This window comes from Hipposideros armiger, unplaced genomic scaffold, assembly GCF_001890085.2.
Source record: "Hipposideros armiger isolate ML-2016 unplaced genomic scaffold, ASM189008v1 scaffold_306, whole genome shotgun sequence".
Lineage (NCBI taxonomy): Eukaryota > Metazoa > Chordata > Mammalia > Chiroptera > Hipposideridae > Hipposideros > Hipposideros armiger.
This window is the reverse complement of record NW_017731656.1, coordinates 854,889-875,941: the sequence shown is the minus strand read 5'-3', so window position 1 is coordinate 875,941 and position 21,053 is coordinate 854,889. Positions and strand designations below refer to the sequence as shown.

Here is a 21,053-nt window from a genome sequence, read left to right as displayed (position 1 = left end):
CTAGCTCCAGGTTGAGCTGTTGTTCAGCATCTTAGCTGTAGAGGGCAGTGTCACTGGCCCTCATATATGGGATCCAAACCGGGGCGCTCTGGCATCCCAAGCCATCTCTTAACCAACACGCCACTCGGCTGGCCCAAGGGTCATTTTTTGTCTAACTTTTTCATGCGACCTTCTCAGCACTGTCAAATAGTACAGTTGATTAACTGTTTGTCCAGTTGGTACAAATTCATAATGAAATAATCCCTCTGATATCAAAAAAGGTTAGCAACATTGTTTTGACTCTTGATTTGAACTGACAAAACTTTTTTGGTTGTGGAGAATTGGCTGACTTCCATTATGTACTTTGACACTTTGTTTCAGGGTTGTATTGGTACACCCATGTTTTATCACCAGTGATAACATGGCCCAAAACATCATCTTGCCTCTCCAAAAGGTCTTAGCAAACTTTGACTCCCCTTTACTTTTGTTCATTGGTGAGCTCCTTTGGGACCATTTTTGCACAAACCTTTCTCATGCCAAGATTTTCAGTTAAGATTTTTCTGTTTCTCTATTGATGTTTACTTGGTCTGCAATGCTTCTTACAGTCAGCTGATGATTTTAACACATAATTTGATGAATTTTTGCAATGTTTTCATCAGCTCTGATTGTTACTGGCCGCCCTGATCTCTCTTCATCAGTGACACATTCTCTCCCCTCAGAAAAATGTTCAATCCATTTGTACACTGCCATTTTCTTCATGGCATTATCCCCATAAACTTGGATTAACATGTCCCTGATTTCACTTCCACTCTTGCCAAGCTTAACAAGAAATTTAATGTTTGTTGGTTGCTCTAATTCAAGCTCAGGCATTCTTGCGATGGCACACAAAAACACGCAGCAACAATAATGAGCGCCACTCAGCAAGACACATAGACATGAACACAGCTGTGAGATGCTGATATACCAAGGTTATGAAACCTTACCGAGCTGTTTATACATTGCTGCCAATGTAAGTACATGGTGGCAAGTTCTTGAACTCAATTTTCAGACCTCATAAGACCTAAGATTTTAAAGCTCCAAGATAAAAACATAGAGGAAAAGCTTCATTACATTGCTCTAGGCAATGATTTCTTAGACATGCCATCAAAAACACATGCAACAAAAGCATAAAATCAAATGGGAATGCATCAAACTAAAAGTTTCTGTACAGTAAAGAAAAAGAGAACAACATAGTGAAAAGGTAACCTATAAAAATGGAGAAAAGATTTGCAAACTATATATCTAATAAGGAGTTAATATACAGAATATATAAGAAACTCCTACATCTCAATAGAAAAAAAAAAGAAACACAAATAACCTGATTTTTAAAAGTGTAAAGATACTTGAATAGACATTTCTCCAAAGGAGACATACAATGGCCATATGAAAATATGGTCAATATCATTAATATTAGGAAAATTCAAATAAAAACCATGAGATATAACCTTACACCCATTAGGAATCTTATTTTGAAAAGATAAGTGTTTGGGAACATATGAAGAAATTGAAACTCTTGTACACTGTTGTTGGGGATGTAAAGTGGTGCAGCCACAATAAGATATCACATGGGAGTTGCTAAAAAAATTGAAATCTAACTACAAAATGACCCATCTATCGCACTTCTGGGTGTATATCTAAAAGAACTGAAATCAGGTACCTGAAGAGCTACCTGTACTCCCAAATTTATTGTAGCAATATTATCACTAGCCAAGATATGGGAAAGACAGAAATCTCCATAAATGAAGAAAATGTGGTATATATACATAATAGAATATTATTCAGCCTTGAAAATAAGAAAATCTTGCCATATGCAACAATATGGATGAAACTGGAGGACACTATGCTAAGTGAAATAAGCCTGTCACAGAAATACAAATATTATATTATCCCACAATATGAAGTTTCAAAAATAGTCAAACATATAGAAACAGAGAACAGAATGGTGGTTTCAGGGGCTGGGGGAAGGGAATAGGATGTTGCTGTTCAATGGGTACAACGTTTCAGTTATATAAGGTAAGTTCTAAAGATACACTTTACAATATTTTGCCTATAGTGAAAAATAATGCATTGTGCACTTAAAATTTTGCTAAGGGTACAGGTCTCATATCAAATGTCCTTACCACAATAAAATAATAATACCAATAATAATAGTAATTATGGTATAAATAAAAATGTCTTTAAAAATTGAAATAAAACAATATAACAATATAATATAATAATATAATATAATGCACTGTGTTAAAAGAAAAAAATGGACAAAAACCACATGATCATCTCAATAGAATAAGAAAAATAATGTGACAAAATCTATGCATTTTCATGGTAAAAATATGCAACAGATCTAGGAGGAAATGTCCTCTACCTGATAAAAGGCGTCCATGAAAAACCCACTAATAACATCACACTTAATGATGAAAGACTAAATACTTTCCCCCTAAGATCAGGAATAAGACAAGGATTTCCACTCTCACTACTTCTGACTCTGGGTGGTGAACACACAGTGTGATATATAGATGAGGTATTACAGAATTGTACACTTGAAACCAATGTAATTTTACTAACCTTTGCCACCCTGACAAATTTTAATTAAAAAAATTGTACTGCAGGCTCTATTCAGGGGAATTAGGTAAGAAAATTAAAGGTAGATTGGAAAAGAGAACATAAAATTATCTCTTTTCAGACATCATAATTTTATATATAGAAAACATTAGTCACACAGACAAAGTTGAGAACCATATGATTTCACTGATACGTAGGATATAAAGCTGAAAGCAACAAAGGAACAAGACAAACAAATGAAGAAACAAAACTCATAGACACAGACAATAGTTTAGTGATTACCAGAGGGTAAGGGGGGAGAGGGGTGGTAGATGAGGGTAAATGGAGTCAAATATATGGTGATGGAAAGAGAACTGACTCTGGGTGGTGAACACACAATGTGATATTTAGGTGATGTATTACAGAATTATACACTTGAAACCTATGTAATTTTACTAACCATTGTCACCCCAATACATTTTAATTAAAATAAAGAAAACATGAAAGAATCTATAGAAAAATCATTAGAGCTAATAACAAAGTTCAACAAAATTGAAGAATACAAAATCAATATAGAAAAATCAACTGTATTTCTATACACTGACAGTGAACAATTCAAAATCAAAATTAGGAAAATAATTCCATTTACAATTGAATTTTACAACATTAAAAATAAAAAGTACCTAGGAATAAACTTAACAAAAGAAGTGCAAAATGTATACTCTGAAAACTACAAAACATTTTTGGAAGAAGTTAAAGATAACCTAAATAAATAGAAAGACATCCCATGTTCATGTGTCAAAATACTTAATATTGTTAAGATGGCAATACTCCCTAAATTGATCTACAGATTTAACACTATCCCTATCAGAATTACAGTTAGTTTTTAGCAGAATCAATCATGTGGTTCTTATGGAAATGTAAGAAACCCAGAATTTCAAAAAATAAAGTTGGAGGACTCATATTTCCAATTTTCAAGTAATCTCACTATAAGGTTATAATAATCAAAGCATTGTGATACTAGCATAAGTATAGACATATAGATCATAAAATAAATTTGAGAGTCCAGAAATAAGCCCGTACCTTTATGCTCAAGTGATTTTTGACAAAGGTGCCAACTCAATTCAATGGAGGAAATAATAGCATTTTCAATAATGATGCTAGGACAACTGGATATCTACATGCAAAAGGATGAAACTAGTTCCCTAGCTAAAACCAAACACAGAAATCTACTCAAAAAAGTTCATAGAGTTAAGTGTAAGAGCTGAAATTATAACATTCTTATATCAAAGAATAGGAGTATATTTTCAGGGGTATTGTTTCATCTTCAAGGATCATCGAACAGGAATATATCTTCAAGGAATATTGTGTGGTTTGGTAAAGGACTCTTAGATATGACAACAAATGCATATATGGCAAAAGAAAAAACATAAATTGAAGTTAACTAAAATTGAAAACTTTTGTTCATCAATGAATACTGTGAAGAAACTGAAAAGATAATCCACAGAATGAGATAAAATATTTGCAAATTATATGTCTGCTAAGGGTGTTGTATCCAAAATATATAAAGAACTCTTAAAACTTGAAAATAAACAGATAAATATTTCAATTAAAAACTGGAAAATGGACTTAAATAGAAGTTTCTCCAAAGAAGATATGCAAATGGACAATATGGACATGAAAAAAATGCCCAACATCATTATTTATAAGGAAATGCAAATCAAACCACAAGATAACAACTTCATATACACTAGAATGGCCATAATAAAAAAGGCAGATAATATTAAGTGTTGGAAAGGATAGGGAGAAATTGGAACCCTCAGACATTGCTGGTGGGAATGTAAAATTCTGTATCCACTTTGGAAAACAGTGTGGCAGTTTTTCCAGAGGTTAAATGTAGAGTTACCACATGACTGAGTAATTCCATCCTAGGTATACAAACAAGAGAAATGAAAACGTAAGTGAACATAAAAACTGTACATAAACGTTCATAGCAGCATTATTTATAATAGCTGAAAGGTGGAAATATCCCAAATGTCCATTAACTGATGAGTGAATAAAGAAAATGTGGTATATTCATACAATAAAATAATATTCAGACGTATAAGGGAAATGAAGTACTGATTTATTCCACATCACAGATGAACCTTGAAATCATTATAGTAAGTAAAAGAAACCAGACACAAAAGGCCACATATTGTATGATTCCATTCATTTGAAACATTTGGATTAGGCAAATCCACAAAGAAAGAAATCAGATTAGTGGTTTCCAGTGGCTGCTGGATGGGTATGAGCAGTGACTACTAATGGGTACAGGGTTTCTTTTTAGGTTTATTAAAATGTTATGGAGTTAGATAGTAGTGATGTTTGTACAACCTTGAGACTATAATAATAATAATAATAATAATAATAATAATAAAAAACAACACTGAACTGTACACTTTGAATGACTTTTATGATATATGTGATTCATCTCAATTTTTAAAACATGAAGGAGATGTACAGAGACTTCTGCATCCAAAAGATGAGTAGATATAATTTTCCCTATTCCTCCCTCACAGTACAGCTAAAATCATGGACCTTTTATATAAAAGAAACATAAGAATACTCTGGAAGTGTAGAGAGAAAGGTAGACAAGTTAGGACATTGGGAACTGAGGTATAACACAGCAGTGAATTCCCTGGGCTTTCTGCGTCATTTATCCCTGACTGAATACTCGAAAAGCTGGCAATCTAGATACACCAATAAGCACAGACAAAAAAAAAAATCCCCCAGAAAAGCATGCTCTCTCTAGCCAAAGGACCAGGAATATGTAACATAGTGATGCTAAAAACTTTTAGACAATAACTGCTCTACTTCAGACAAACTGCCCAGAAGAATCTGCAGCCCTCCCCTACCCCCGCCAGCAAAGGCCAGCTGGGAAATGTAACCATCACTCTTGCCAGGCTGCAATTAGGTGCGCCAAAGCCTTTCAGCCCCCATTCCCCCTGCAAGGTTGGTGTCAAAGAAGAAGGCTTATTGGCGATTTAGGATTTTACTCAGTGTTTAGCAGCAATGGGGCCAACCCTCCCACATATGGTGTCAGTAGAGACTACATGGAGGGCCTGGACTTCCACTTGCTATCCAGGACCTTCACCCTCCCACCTGGGATAGCATCAGAGAAGAGATAGTGGAAATTCAAGACTTTCACCACTGCTCAATGGGAATGAGGCCACATGTCACTGCAGTGTAAGGCAAGGACACATGGGAGAACAGTAAATCCTTCCCGACAATTATCAAAGAAAGAGGAACCTCAACTTGCACACCCACCCAGCACTAATGTAACACCCAGGATATCAGTGGAGGCACAGTGAAGAATCTGGACCCCATTCACACTTGGTAGAAATGAGGCAGTGTTGCTGCCCCTTACCCTGCCAGAGCTGTGTCAGAAGAGCACTGAGGAAAAGCAAGTTTTAAATAAGATCCAGCATCTCATAATACCTAAAATGTCCAAGTTTCAATTAAAAAAATCACTTGTCAAACAAGAACCTGGAATATCTCAACTTGAATGATAAATGACAATAAACAGCTAACAAAACTAAGATTTGACAGATACTGTAATTATCTGAAAAATATTTTAAAGCAGCCATTATAAAAATGTTTCAATGAACAAGTACAAATTGGTTGTTACAAAGTAATCATGGGGATGTAAAGTACAGCATAGGGAATATAGTCAATAATATTGTAATAACTATGTATGGTGTCAGATGCATACTGATTTGTTGGGGTGATAGATGAGAGGGGGTTGGGGGACAGGATGAAAAAAGGGATAGGATTAAGAAGTACAAATTGGTTGTTACAAAGTAATCATGGGGATGTAAAGCAAAGCATAGGGAATATAGTCAATAATATGGTAATAACTATGTATAGTGCCAGTTGGGTACTAGACTAGTCAGGCGGATCACTTCTTAATTTATGAAAATGTCTAACCACTATGCTGTACACCTGAAATTAATATAAAATAATACTGAATGTCAACTGTAATTGAAAAAAATTTAAAGGCGGGGGAAGGAGAAAGGGAATAAGAGGTTCAAATCTCGAGGTATAAAACAAACAAATCATGGGGATGTAAAGTAAAGCATAGGAAATATAGTCAATAATATTGTGATAGCATGGTATGGTATTAGATGGTTGCTGGATTTATCATAGTGATAACTTCTTTAGGTATATAAATGTTGAATAACTATTGTGTACACCTGAAACTAATATAATATTGTATGTTAGCTGTATTTTATTAAAAATCTTTTTAAATGCTTCAATAAAGAATTACAAAGATATGTGAAACAAAGGAAAGAATAGAAAATACCAGAAAAGAAATGGAAAGTTACACCAAAAAATTAAAAATTAAAAGTTAAGAAGCAAATGGACATTTTAGAACTAAACACTACAATAAACAATAATTTAAAACTCAATGGATAAGCTCAATGGATAGAGTGGAGTGGCCAGATGAAAGCAACAGTAAACTTAAAGATAGAAATGTAAAAATTATGTAATCTGGTCAAGAGGGAGATAAATCACTTAAAAAAAGAGAGAGAAAAAGAGCAAACAGAGATATATGGGACTACGATGCAAGCATTTTTAAAACTCCCCCAAATAAAATCTCTGTACACAGATGGTTTCACAGAACAGGTCTACCAAGTTTAAAATAATTAAAACCAATTTTACATAATTTCTTTCAGAAAATAGAATAAGAGGAAATGCTTTTAAATTCTTTTTTTTTTTTTTTTTTAGCTGAGCCATCCTGCTATCTGTTGGCAGCTCAGCAGCAGCTCAGCTCAGGCCATGAATCGAACCAGAGACCCTGTTGCTTAGAACTCAAACTCTTGAGCGAACTCTTAATCAACTGAGGCACTCAGCCGGCCCTTTAATTCAGTTTTTGAGTCAACTTTTACCCTGATATTAAATACAAAGCCGTTGCAAAAACCAGATTGCAGGCCAATCCTTCCTGAACATAGATGCACAACTTCTAACAAAATATTAGCAAACCAAATCTAACAGTGTTTAAAAAGAATGATACATTATGGCCAAGTGTGATTTATTTCATGTATGCAAGGCTCATTTAACATTGGAAAATCACTCAGTGTATATTTCATCATACCAACCAGCTAAAATGAAAAGTCAGAGGCAGGAAATGCATTTGACAAAATCCAACATCTGTTTACGAGAAAAAACTTTCAGCAAGTTAGCAATAGAGATATATTACCTCAACTCCATAAAGAGTATCTACAAAGAAATTGACAGATAACATCATACAGAACATGGACAAAGTGAATTCTTTTCCTATTAAAAATAAGTCAAGGATGTTCACTTTCACCATCATTATTCAGTGTCATACTGAAAGTCACAGCTATCACAATAAGGCAAGAAAAGGAAATAACAAGGCATACAAATCAAGAAGGGAGAAATAAAACTGCCTTCATCTACAGATGGCATGGCTTGATTTTCTATGTAGAAAATCTCAAAGATTAAAACAAACCAAAAAATTTTTAGAGCTAATAAGGGAGGTTATGTAAGATGGAAGAATACAAGATCAACACATAAAAATCAATAATATTCCTACACAATAAGAAAGAGGTGGTATGACAACTGATTTTGAAACTAGAAAACCATTTGTAATTGTTCAAACAATGAAATACTTAGGTATAAATCTAACATATCTTGTACAGGACTGGTATGTGAAAAACTAAATTTTCTGATGAAAGACATCAAAGAAAATAGAAATTAATAAAAAGACATACTGTGTTTATGGATTGGAAAACTCAAAATAGTAAAAATGCAAATGTTCCCCAAATTAATACAGTTTTAATGCATTTTTCATGAAAATCCCAGCAAAGATTTTTATGGACATAGACTAGCTTTTATGAAATATACACAAAGGCACTGGCTCTAGAATAGCCATGACAATTTTGAAAACGAATAAAGTGTTAGGAATAAATATATCTGACATTAAAGCTTATTATGGAGCCTCAATAATCAAGACCATGATACTGGCAAAAGGGTAGATACATAAATAAAATAGAATAAAGAACTCAGAAATAGCAACAAACAAGTACAGATTACGGACTTTTGACAAAAGTACAAAAGAAATTCAATGGAAGAAGATTAGCCTTTTCAGCAAATGGTGCTGTAACAAAATAAATAAAGATCCTTGACCTGAGATCATTATCATAAATGTAAAAAGTAAAACTATAAAATGTATAGAAGAAAACATTGGAGAAAATCTTCAGGACTTAGGGCTAGGTGAAAAGATTTCAGACTTGACATGAAAAACACCATAAAAGAAAAAAATGACAAATTGGATTTCAGCAAAAAAATTTTTTAAAATGCTTTGCCTAAGACCCTTTAAAGAGGATATCAAAACAAGCTAAAGAATGGTGAAAATATTTGCAAACTACATATTTAACAGAAGATTTGTATCTAGAATATATAAAGAACTCTCAAAATTCAACAATATACAAACAAGCAAGCCAGTTAGAATATGGGGAAGGGACACTAATAGACAATCACCAGAGGATATACATACAAGGGATTCAGGATCACTAGCCATTAGAGAAATGCAAATGAAACCTACAATGAGATTTTACTACACACACCCATGAGAATAGCTAAATTAAAAATTAAAAAAAGGACTGGCCGGCCAAGTGGTGCATTGGTTAGGAGTTGGCTTGGGATGCCAGTTCTGAGCAGCAGGACCCCAGTTCAGAGACCACATGAGGGCCAGTGACGCTGCGCCCTCTAGAGCTAAGATGGTGAACAACAGCTCGACCTGGAGCTGAGCTGCCGTGAGTCACTGGCGATGGCGTAGGCTGCAGTGGGGCTGACCGGCAGCAGGTGTGCGCTTTCATGAGCTGCCGTGAGCCGCAGTGAGCGGCCATCCAATGGCCAGTGAGCGACTGCCTCACCCGGGAAGAGTGCAATGATAATACCAACATGGGCCAGTGAAGCGACGTCCTCCACAACTAGAGAGGAACCAAAGGACAGCAACTTGTCTGTTCCCCTTCCCTGATTCCCCAGTGCTGTTCCCCTCCCCCAATTCCCCAATAAAATCTTTAAAAGAAGATAAAATAAAAATTAAAAAAGGACAACACAAAATACTAGCAAGAATATGAAAAACATGAACCACTAATATTGTTGGTAGGAATATAGAAATGGTCCAGCCACTGTGGGAAACAGTTTGGCAGTTTGTTATAAAACTATACATATACTTACCACATGACCCAGCAGTTGTACACTTGGGCATTTGTCCCAGAGAAATGAAAAGTTATATCTACATTAAAACCTGTACATCAATGCTCTTAGAAACTTTATTAGTAATAAACAAATATTTGAAATGAGGTTCCTACAATGGTGAATGGTTACACAAACTGTGGTTATACATACCTACTATGGAATACTACTCAGCAACAAAATGGAATATATTAAAAAAAAACTATTGACCAATGTAACAATTTGGATATATATGAAGGGAATTATGCTGTGTGGGATAAAAAGCCAATCTCAAAGAGTCGCATACTGTACAATTTCCTTAGAACATTCTTAGGATGATGGAATTACATAGATGGAAAAGAGGTTAGCAGTTGTCAGGAATTAGGAATCATGGCGGGGTGGGAGACAATAAAGGAATAGCAAAAGAAAGACCCCTGTGGTGATGGAACAGCCTGTATTTATTTATTGAAGTATAATCCAAATATATTATATTAGTTTCAGGTTTATAACATAATGATTCGACATTTGTATACACTGCAAAGTAATTACTACAATAAGTCAATCCATCATCCCTCACCATACAAAGTTAAAAGTATTTTTTCTTGTGATGAAATCATTTAAGATTTACTTTCTTAGTATCTTTCAAGTTTGCAATATAGTATTATACACTATAGTCACCATGCTGTACATTACATCCCCATGACTTATTTATTTTATATTTGGAAGTTTGTCCCTCTTGATACCCTTCACACATTTTAGCCGTTCCCTAACTCCTCTCCCCTCTGGCAACCACCAATCTGTTCTCTGTATCTATGAGTTCTGTTTTCTTGTATTTATTTATTATTAGATTCCACATATAAATGAAATCATACAGTGTTTGCCTTTTTCTGATTTATTTCACTTAGCACAAAGTCCTCAAGGTCCATCCTTGTGAAAATAGCAAACTTATTTTTTATGACTCAGTAGTATACCATTGTGTGTGTGTGTGTGTGTGTGTGTGTGTATATATATATATCATACCTTCTTTATCCATTCATCTATCAGTGGATACCTAGGTCATTTGCATATCTTGGCTATTTTAAATAATGCTGCAATGAACACAGGGTACAAAAAACTTCCCAAATTTGTACTTTCATTTTCTTTGGATAAATACCCAGAAGTGCAATTTCTGGATCACATGGTAATTCTGTCTTTAATTTTCTGAATAATCTCCATACTGTTTTCCATAGTGGCTACACCAATTTATTGGGTCATCGGGAAAGTCATGATGCATTTTTTTATGTTTTCCGATGCAAAAATGCATCAGGACTTTCCCTACGTCCCAATACATTCCAACCAAACTGTGAAAGGGTTTCCTTTTCCCCACATCCTCACCAAAATTTGTTATTTCTTTTCCTTTTGATAATAGCCATTCTGACAGATGTGAGGTGATATCTCACTGTGCTTTTGATTTGGATTTCTCTGATGATTAACAATGTTGAGCATCTTTTCATATGTCTGTTGGCCATCTGTATATGTTATTTGGACAAAATGTCTATTCAGATCCTCTGCTCATTTTTTTAATCAAATTGTTATGTTTTGTTTTTGAGATATATGAGTTCTTTATATATTTTGGATAGTAACCCCTTATCATAGTCCTGTATCTTGATAATGGTGGTGGTTACACAAATCTACACATGTGATAAAACTCCATAAAAGGATACACACACAGATATACACACCAATGAATGTGTGTAAAACTGGTGAAATCAGAATAAAGTCTGTGGATGTAACATTGTAAATTTTCTGATTTTCATATCATATAATTATAAAAGATATTGCTATTGGGGAAACTGGTTGAAGGGTACATGAAATCTCTGTATTCTTTTTGAAACTTATTGTGAATCTACAATTGTTTCTAAATAGAATGTTTTAAAAATGAAGGTAATTCAAAGACAATTTCCAGTAAGATATGTTCTTTGTTTTTTTCATTTCTATTTAGAATCACTGAATAGCATAAAATGCATGAATATGTACATTTTCTTCTTCATTATATATTTTAACTTAATCATAAAGTACATTTGTAATGAGGTTTGTATTTTAGTTGGCCCAATACATTAGTCTCTTTTATTCAAAAAAATATAATATTCAGAAGACATATTTCTCAGTTTAATTCAGGTCAATAATTATGCTTAATCACCTAAATAGTTTAACTAAGTGTTAAAATTTAGTGCAGCATCTAAGATTTTTGCAGGCATATAAAAAGAAAGAGAAGCATCTTACTATATACGGAACTTTTATATTATTATAGTATCACTATGTAGCCCAAAACCTTCTCTAAACTGAAATTAGCCTATTTGCATAAAAATAAACAAAATAACACTTTTATTCTAGATGAGATATACTTTAGATTCTTACAATCAATGGATGTTAAAACTATTAAGCTTTTCATCTGTAGCCTGTGGACAGATTTAAAATGTAATGGTTCATGGACCCAAGTCTTGGGTTAGATGATAAATTTATTATTCTCCTGTTTCTATAGCATTTCTGATTTTATCATCAGTGTTTTTTGCACATATAAAATTTTCAATAAATAAATTCAGTACAAAATGCAAAATATCAAAAGCCTCTATTCTTGCTAGTGGTTTGGGGGACCAGTGGCAATCAATGAAAGAGGGTCTTGCCTTGCTTCCAATTGGGTAAACTAAGGAGGATGGTCCCAACAGCTCTAACTCTAAAGAATCCCAGAGCTGATGATGCAAAGCTATGTAACACAATGTTGGAACATGCAATTGATTTGGTCAATTTGTTTGACAAAGTCGGTGGAAAATTTGCTCAAAGGCTTTACTTGACTGACCAGTCAGTTTGGTCAAGATATAGTACTTGAGTCAAAACTAAAATTACAATTTTGTTAAGTCATTTTGGACACCGTCTAAGTGGACATCACTGCCAGGAAAGCCCAGATCATATAGACTTTGAATCATCTGCATATGAAAATTCAATGCAAAATGCAAATTATCACTTGAGACATGTATCGCACTGTCACCCAATTTTATGAGGTGCCGTAAGAGGCAGGCTACATGAAGCATACTCTAATGGTATGTCTGCATTTTCTGAAAATTTCCACATAATAGCAAAGCTGGCATTTTATAATTTCCAGAGCTATAAATCATTTTTAAAATCATGATTATATTACTCAAAACAGATGTGAAAACATATGTTTGCCACAGTTGTATAGACTGCTTACTTGTCATACTTAATAAATGTTGAGGCTTCTACTTTAACTGTGTTTCCTTTTAATAACAAAAATCTATTTGAGGAAAATATATTTTGTCTTAATATCACAAATATTGGGTTGTCGGAAAAGTCATGACACATTTTTGCAACAAAAAACAAGAAAAAATACGTCATGACTTTTCCGACAACCCCATATAACTGGTAGAAGCTGACATAGACAATCTCATTTAAAAGGAAGCTTTCCATTATAACCGGGGTGGAGTTTAATATGCCACTCCTGTCTATTAATGTCCTCATCAGAATGTGTGACCAACCTATTTGATTGAAATGAGTAAAACTGTGTCATTCCACAGCAAGAGATTCAGCAATGCCAGCACATACCACTGTGTATTTTATGAAAATCAGTTACTGTACATCTATACTAGCGCTCCAGCTGATTTTTCATAAGCACAGCAGTGTGTACTTGAGCACTGCAACACCCAGGCCAGTCCTAAATACCATTTTGTCTTATAGGGTTTGCGGTTCTGATGAAACCATATGTATCAGGTACAGCTTGAGATTTTCCTAGAAATGCTGCTTTACTACCAAGCTGTCCTTCTAATGGTCATGTCTTGGTGGAAAAAAGATCTCAAGAACAGATTGTTGGTGGGTTATGGATGAAGCTTCATCTTTAACTAGAATTTCATTACTTGTGTAAGAGTTTGGGTAGTTTAATATACTGAACCTGAATTCTTCCATTCTGACAACTATTCTGAAATCAATCATTTACATCTTGGAGCCCCTGAGGGTACAGGCTTTCAGTGTTTGGATAAGAAAATACTAAACATGTGGCAAGGAAACCAACCACGGATCAATGAAATTAAAATCCTACATTATTCCAAATTGTAACTAAAAATGTTCATCTAGGCAATTAGGAAACAGGTTCTAGAGAAGAAAGAGAAAATTCCTCCATTAACTCTTCAGTTTATGAAGTCCTGTTTCTATATAGTATGAGCACCTTTTGTATTGGTAGAAAAATGTACCCTATAGTGAAGTACAAACAGACCATCTGATGATCCGATAAATTACATGTTAGCTTATGTTCTTTAGCTTAGAGTTACTAACTCATGGTGACAGTCATAAGGCATAGCTTATAACATGTGATGATATATTTTCCCCTTTTTCTTACCTTTGCAGCCTTTGTACAAAGTTGTACTCAGATTTCATATCAAGATAGCTTGACTTTGAAATTATTACTCTCCCTCCCTTCTTTAAACAGATATCCTAAGAAAAAACTAGATACTGTGCAGAGGTGAGACATGTACCTCAGTGGATGAAAAGCCAGATTGGTGTCATATCTATGAAGACTCCAGGTAAATACTTGATTGGAGTAACTTGTTAAGCTTTCATTTGAAATGTCTAAATTAGCATATATTTTAAAAATCACTTCTGAGGGCTGAAGGGAATATCTCTCCTACAAGACAGTAACTCAGTTTTTCAAACATAACCATGAAATGGTGAGTCATTTGAACATAGCTAACCAAGTGTGTGTATAATAAAAAGAATAAGATGTCTCTGATCAAGCATACTAAAAGGGCTGAGTGTGAAGTTTCCAACCACAGGCACAGACAAAGTTCAGGCTGATATGTCATTTATAACATCAAACAAACAAGCTTCAGGTAAACATTCTTTTTTTTTATCCTAAAATAATTTATCCAAAGCCAGTATTAATCTTTTCTGACTTAGGGAAATGTGAATGCAATATACAGTACTGGGATGTTAACTGAGTTAGTATCTAATCTTTATATGTACATCAAATAAGCAAAAATAGTTTTACCTTTATTATCCCTTTGGAATTTTTTGATGGTTGGTCCATTATCCTGATCAACAATAAGTTCCTCTCTACTGTTGGGCATCATAACTGTAAATAAGAGGTATAACTGGTGATTTTCTTGCAAAACACCAAAAAGAAAAGCAAAAAAGCATTACATTAGCAGCCATTTTATTTAAATAATAGCTACCATGAATTTTACACACTTCTTCTGAAACAATGGAAAGATTTGTGTTGGTCTGATGATCACATAATTTAAAAAACAATTAGCTGCTTAATCATGTGAATTTTTAATGTAAGATTAATATATAGTATATACAATTACCAACATAATTCTTTTAAATCATTTAAAATACTTCTTTTAAATCCTATATGCAAATTAGGTATTTACCTCCATAATTAATAACATATTTCCCAAATTGTTTTTAAAAAGAATTTACCACTTAAGTTCATGAATTTAAAATAATTATGCACTTAACTCACTTTATAGAGTTTTTGCAAATATATATAGCAGTATTAATACATAAAATATAATTTTCTGGTAGTTACTATAAGTGCCTCTTCACAAAAATTTTACATTAAAAGAGAGAAAACATGCCAATTTTCATAGTTTATTGTTTAATTCTTTTTAGTTATATTTTATTAAAACATTATATAGTTCTATAAATAAAACATGGTGACTTTAAACTAAAAGTCATAAAACCTTTTAATTCATTTACAGACAATACCTCACTATCACGCTTGAACAATTGTGGAATACGATTGAGAGCCTAGTTACTGCTAGGGGAATTAGAAATGTTTTATGTTGTCAAGATTTTGTTTTTAGAATATTGTGTTGCTTTGGAAATATTTGATTTTACTTCTAAGTGTAACATACCGTTCTCTTATGATATACCTATCACAGATGATGTTTCTCTATGTGCTCTGCTTTTAACCAGCACTCAATAAATAATCACCTCTCTGCCCTTCCTCTCTCCCTGCTTCCTCATCAATACAAACAGTATCCTGACAGAAGAACATGCGTTTTGGTTTCTTGATTCATCAATGGCCATCCAGCTATATCCGCTGGTCCTGCTCAGACTCCCTTGAATCAGTTGCACACAGTGTTGTAATAACCAGCTAGTTTGTGTCCACAGAACGGAGGAAAGCTTAGAACACCACAGCCATCTCTTGCAGGAATTAAACTTGTTCCCTTAGGACAATTAGCCTCAAGTTCTAGCTCAGTGGTTCCTAACTCTTGCCTGCACATTAGAATCTCCTGAGGAGATACTGAAAAGCAAAGCAAAACACTGCTGCCAGGCTCCATTGCAGGCCAGGTAAATCAGACTTTGAGCGTGTGGCCTGGACTTCCAGATTTGTAAATGTCCCACAAGTGATTATAATGGGGAGCCAGATTCCAGACCCACTTAGCTCACTATGAAGCTAAAGAGCCACCAACAATATGTAATATTGGCAGGCTAAGTGAGACTTGGATGAATTTCCACAAGGGAGAAATCATCTTCATTCTTCAGCACAAATCCAGAATCTAACACCTTCTCTAATCCCTGAAATTCTTCCCCCCACCAACCAACCAAACAAACAAACAAACAAAACAAAAAAGAAAAAAAACACATTATTTTGGAGAGTCTTGAAGCCATCACTATTGTGAAGTACAAAAATTAAGAGTTCACATAAGGAGTGTCTCTATAGTAAGACTAAAACAAGATCAGAAATCATTTTCTCTAAAGAAAATTGATATTTAGGAAATTGGGTTGTGTAGGTACAGAAGATTAATAAAGGTTTTACCTAGCTCACATGGTTTATAACTATTGTGTACTAAATGAGAATTTGCTACAACTGAATGCACTTAGTAATATCTGTAGACCTCAGTAGGATCAGACAGCAGGAGATGATAAAAATCAAGGTAAAGCCACACAGAAAAGTAGTGTTTATCCCCCACGTTTCCTTAGAACTTTAAACTTCTGATGTGTTTTTCCACATATTATTTCATTTGATCTCACAGAAGTCCAGCACATTAAGCAGGACAGTAATTATTTTCATATATTATGTAAAGAAACTCATGGTGTTTAAGTGACATACTCAAGATCTCATAGCTAGTTTGAGCCAGAACTATGGCTAGAGTCAAGTCTCCAATATGCCACATCACTGACAATAGCATTATAGTATTTCTGTAATAGTATCTATAGTGTAAGACTTCTGAGACCAAAAAAAAAAAACAAACCTAAGGAAAAGCAGGTTAAATATTTATAATCTAAATTCAGAGGTTGTAGCAAATCATACATTGATTCACATTTTAATCACTCAGTGATCAACTGCCTAAAGGATATTGTATCTTCATTTATTTCAAGGATGCTGTGAATGTAATAAGTGTATTATAGCACACTAGCTGTTAAATACCAACATATTGAACTAGCATATACTCTACAAAAATCCCATCGTATTACTCCCATGAGATCCAGTGATACAGTAAACGAAAGCCCTTCCACAGAACAAACTTCTAACATTTTGTTGCATTTTATTGTTTATATTGCTTCAGCAATAAAAATAAATGACCATTTCAAAAAGCTACTTATATTAAGGAGGCATCAGCTCCCTCAGCTTCTTTCTCCCCTCTCTATTGCCTAGTGAAGAATTTCCTGAAAGGATATCTTTAAATTCCTTGTTTCGGGTGAGATGCTCACCCATTCTGTCTGAATGGTGATCCATCTGAGAGGGAGAGCTGGACACACTGCTGCTGGGGTGGGAGGAGGTCTGGCTCCCAGGGCGACGAGTCTCTTCCAGAGAGGGAGCAGGAGAAGGACTCTCTGGGATCCGTTCCTGACACAAAAGGAGACACAAAAGGAAATGCCATCTGTGCACCAAGTTTCTCGTGTTGGTTGAATCCATAACATTTGAAATGTTGACCTCTCACTTATCCTGAAAGCATGCATATCCACAATAGCTGGTCTTAAACACATATCTTTAGACAAAAGCATATTTTTTTTTGTTCCTGAAAAATTAATGGCATATCGTGAGGGTTAAATAAGAGAAGAAAGTGAAAGGGCTCAGCACCATGCTGGATATGTGATAGAGGCTCAGGAATAGTTAGTTTCCATTTCCTTTCCTAGAAGAATGTACAAAGGAGTATAAACATAGGTGTGTGATGAAGGTTATTGTTATCATAAACTCCTACATTGATATAAAGTTCATGCCAAGGCCTGAGAGTGATCCTACTTTGTAAGTAAGAAAGAGATCTCCCAAAGTTAAACACTTGAGGACCCTGGAATAAAACTTACTAGATAGTTGCACCTGGCACATGTTTAGTCTTTCTGCACAGACAAAAATTATGGAAATAATATACCTGCGATCTATCATATCTTAAGAATTTGTGTTGAATTCTGCCAACAAAATGGTTTGGTAATCACAAGACACAATGATGGATTTTCCAAACTAACATTAAGAACTATCAATATCAATATCTTAGTAGTGTTTAGATTTAAAAAATTTTTCAATAATCAATTTGAATAAAAATAAAATATTTCTTTTACATACTTCTACAGTAAATGCTATGGCTTTCAAGACTTTTGTAATTATGAATATTGCTATAAAACTCTGTAGTTATTCACTAAGTTTTTGCACTACAAATTGATGAATAAATCTGACAACCATTCAGTTACAATAATTTGATCAACAAAAGAACCAAAGTGCAGTGTTTATGCATATAAGCAATAAATGTGACTGGGTGATAGATATGCTGGGACAGAGAATGTTTTCTCTACTAAATATTTAATTCATCCATAATAAATTTCTTAAATTAAATATTCTGTCTAATTATCTGTAATTACATCATCAGTATTCTAATCATCATAACACTAAGAATTAGTTTGTCAAATTTGTGCTTGTACATTTTCACACTGATTTTGCATGAGGCCCAAAATTTATAAATCCCATAAAGCAAAACTGTTTGTTTAATGAAAAATAGCATGAGAGTTAAAGGTTATTATTTCATTAGTAGAAGTTAACATTTTGCAACGTCTGTCACTGTGGCAGGCAGAATAATGGTTCCCCCAAAGATGTCCAATCCACATCCTAATAGCTGGAACCTGTGAATGTTAACTTTACATGGTAAAATGAACTTTTCAGATGTGATTGAGAATCTTGACATAGAGAAATTACACTGTGATATCTTGGAGGCAGAAAGGGAAGGTCAGAGGGAGATATGATTGTGGAGGAATGATCAGAAAGATGGCAACTTTCCTGGCTGTAAAGATGGAGGAAGGGAAACATGAGACAAGATATGTGGGTGGCCTCTAGAAGCTGGAAAAGGTGAGGAAAGATTCTTCTCTGGAAGCTACAGAGAGAAATGTAGCCCTGCCAAACCCTGATTTTAGCTCAGTGATACCAGTGTAAGACATCTAACCTACAGAACAGTAGGGTAATGCATTTGCATTGTTTTAAGCCACTAAATCTATCATAAATCATTATAGCAGCAGAAAAAAAAACTAATACAGTCATCAATGTAGTATGTTCATTTTAAAATGGTGTTTTATATTATTGTTTAACATTTGATAATTTTAATGAAATGAATAGTAGACTTTGAGTTTATTAGCAGCAGTATTATACACTAATTAAATACTGATATGGAAGTTGTCTGTTATTCTCAGTTTCACTTTCTCAGGTTGCAGTTACCCCCAGTCAACCATGGTCCAAGAATATTAAATGGAGAATTCCAGAAATAAACAATTCATAAGTTTTAGATTGTACACCATTCTGAGTAGTGCAATGAAATCTCACACCATCCCACTCTGTTCTGCCTAGGACTTGAATCATCCCTTTGTCCAATGTATCCATGCTGTATGTGCTACACACCCATTATTCACTTAGTAGCTGTTCTCAGTTATCGTATTGACTGCTGTGGTACTGCAGTGTTTGTGTTCAGATAACTCTTATTTTACTTAATAATGCCACATTCACATAAGTTTTATTATAGTATATTGTTATAATTGTCCTTTTTATTATTAGTTACTGTTGCTAATCTCTTACTGTACCTAATTTATAAATTAAACTTTATCATAGGTATGATGTATAGGAAAAAGAACATAGTATATATAGGATCTGGTACTGTCTGAAATTTCAGGCATCCACAGGGCATCTTGGAATGTATGCCCCATGGATAAGAGGGGACTACTGTAACTGTATATGTACACTACACTTCAAAGACTCTATAATTGTTATGCCTCAAAAACAATATTTTAAGACAGAAAATATACATTTCATTTATATTTAGTATACAGATAAATATCTAGTTATAACATTATGTATACAAGGCAAAATAAAAAGAAACATATAAGCAAAGCAAAAGAATCAAGTTCTTTCTTCATATAATTATATTTGTATTTTGGAGGAATGGTATGGGGATGAAGGGCAAGATACATATAGCAGTTATACCACATCAATTTACTTTCTGAAAACACTAGTTCATCAGTTGTGAAATTAAACCTAAACTGACATGCTTAAAAATATACTGTCTAAATAGTATGGGGTACGTACACACACACACACACACACACACACACACACACACACACACAATGTAAGTAATTTCATATATGAAGTTAAAATTATTTTTTCCTTTCACTGTTGTGTAGTCTCAGTTATTCTATGCCAAAATATATGCATAAATTGTAGAGCATTCAGCATTTGTCTTTGAATTCTAACATTGGAAATTTGTTTAAAATATGGAATTCAATGAACTATGTTTATCTCTCTAATGGACCACTGAATGAATGGTCAGGGACAAAGTACAGCAGTTACTGAGCAAAAATAGAACTGATCAAACAAAATCACCATGTAGTGGCAAACAGGAATCATACACACAGCAATATAAGCTGCCATAAAAAAATGGAAAACTTCTGAGTGATTCATAAAGTTGATGGTTTGGAAAAGCAAGAGAATCCAACTGACATTTATACTTGCTCTTGCCCACTCTACTTAATAAAAAAATGAAAGCTCAATTCTGAGTTTTTAAAAAAATTGGGAGAACATCTATATAAATAGAAAATGCTATGAATAATGACAAAAATACAATGCTACAAAGAGGGATCACCTAAAATATTTAAAATTAGTATATGATAAAATAATATAAACAAATAATTTTTTTTAAGATTTTTATTGGGGAATTGGGGGGATGGGAACAGTGCTGGGGAATTGGGGGAAGGGGAACAGACAAGTTGCTGTCGTTTTGTTC

The 21,053-nt window shown here is 34.0% G+C and overlaps 1 protein-coding gene across 3 annotated transcripts in view; it reads right to left on the bottom strand.

Annotated features, from left to right (window-relative positions):
- DACH2 (dachshund family transcription factor 2) overlaps window positions 1–21,053 on the bottom strand; it is a 647,327-nt gene that overhangs the window by 97,132 nt on the left and 529,142 nt on the right. For 2 of the 3 annotated variants that reach the window (XM_019659904.1, XM_019659905.1), the window contains one exon: window positions 17,509–17,644. In XM_019659904.1, coding sequence (XP_019515449.1) covers window positions 17,509–17,644 — 136 coding nt within the window. Of the gene's footprint in view, window positions 1–14,833; window positions 14,918–17,508; window positions 17,645–21,053 lie in introns of all 3 variants that reach the window. The other variant, XM_019659903.1, reaches the window with a different exon arrangement.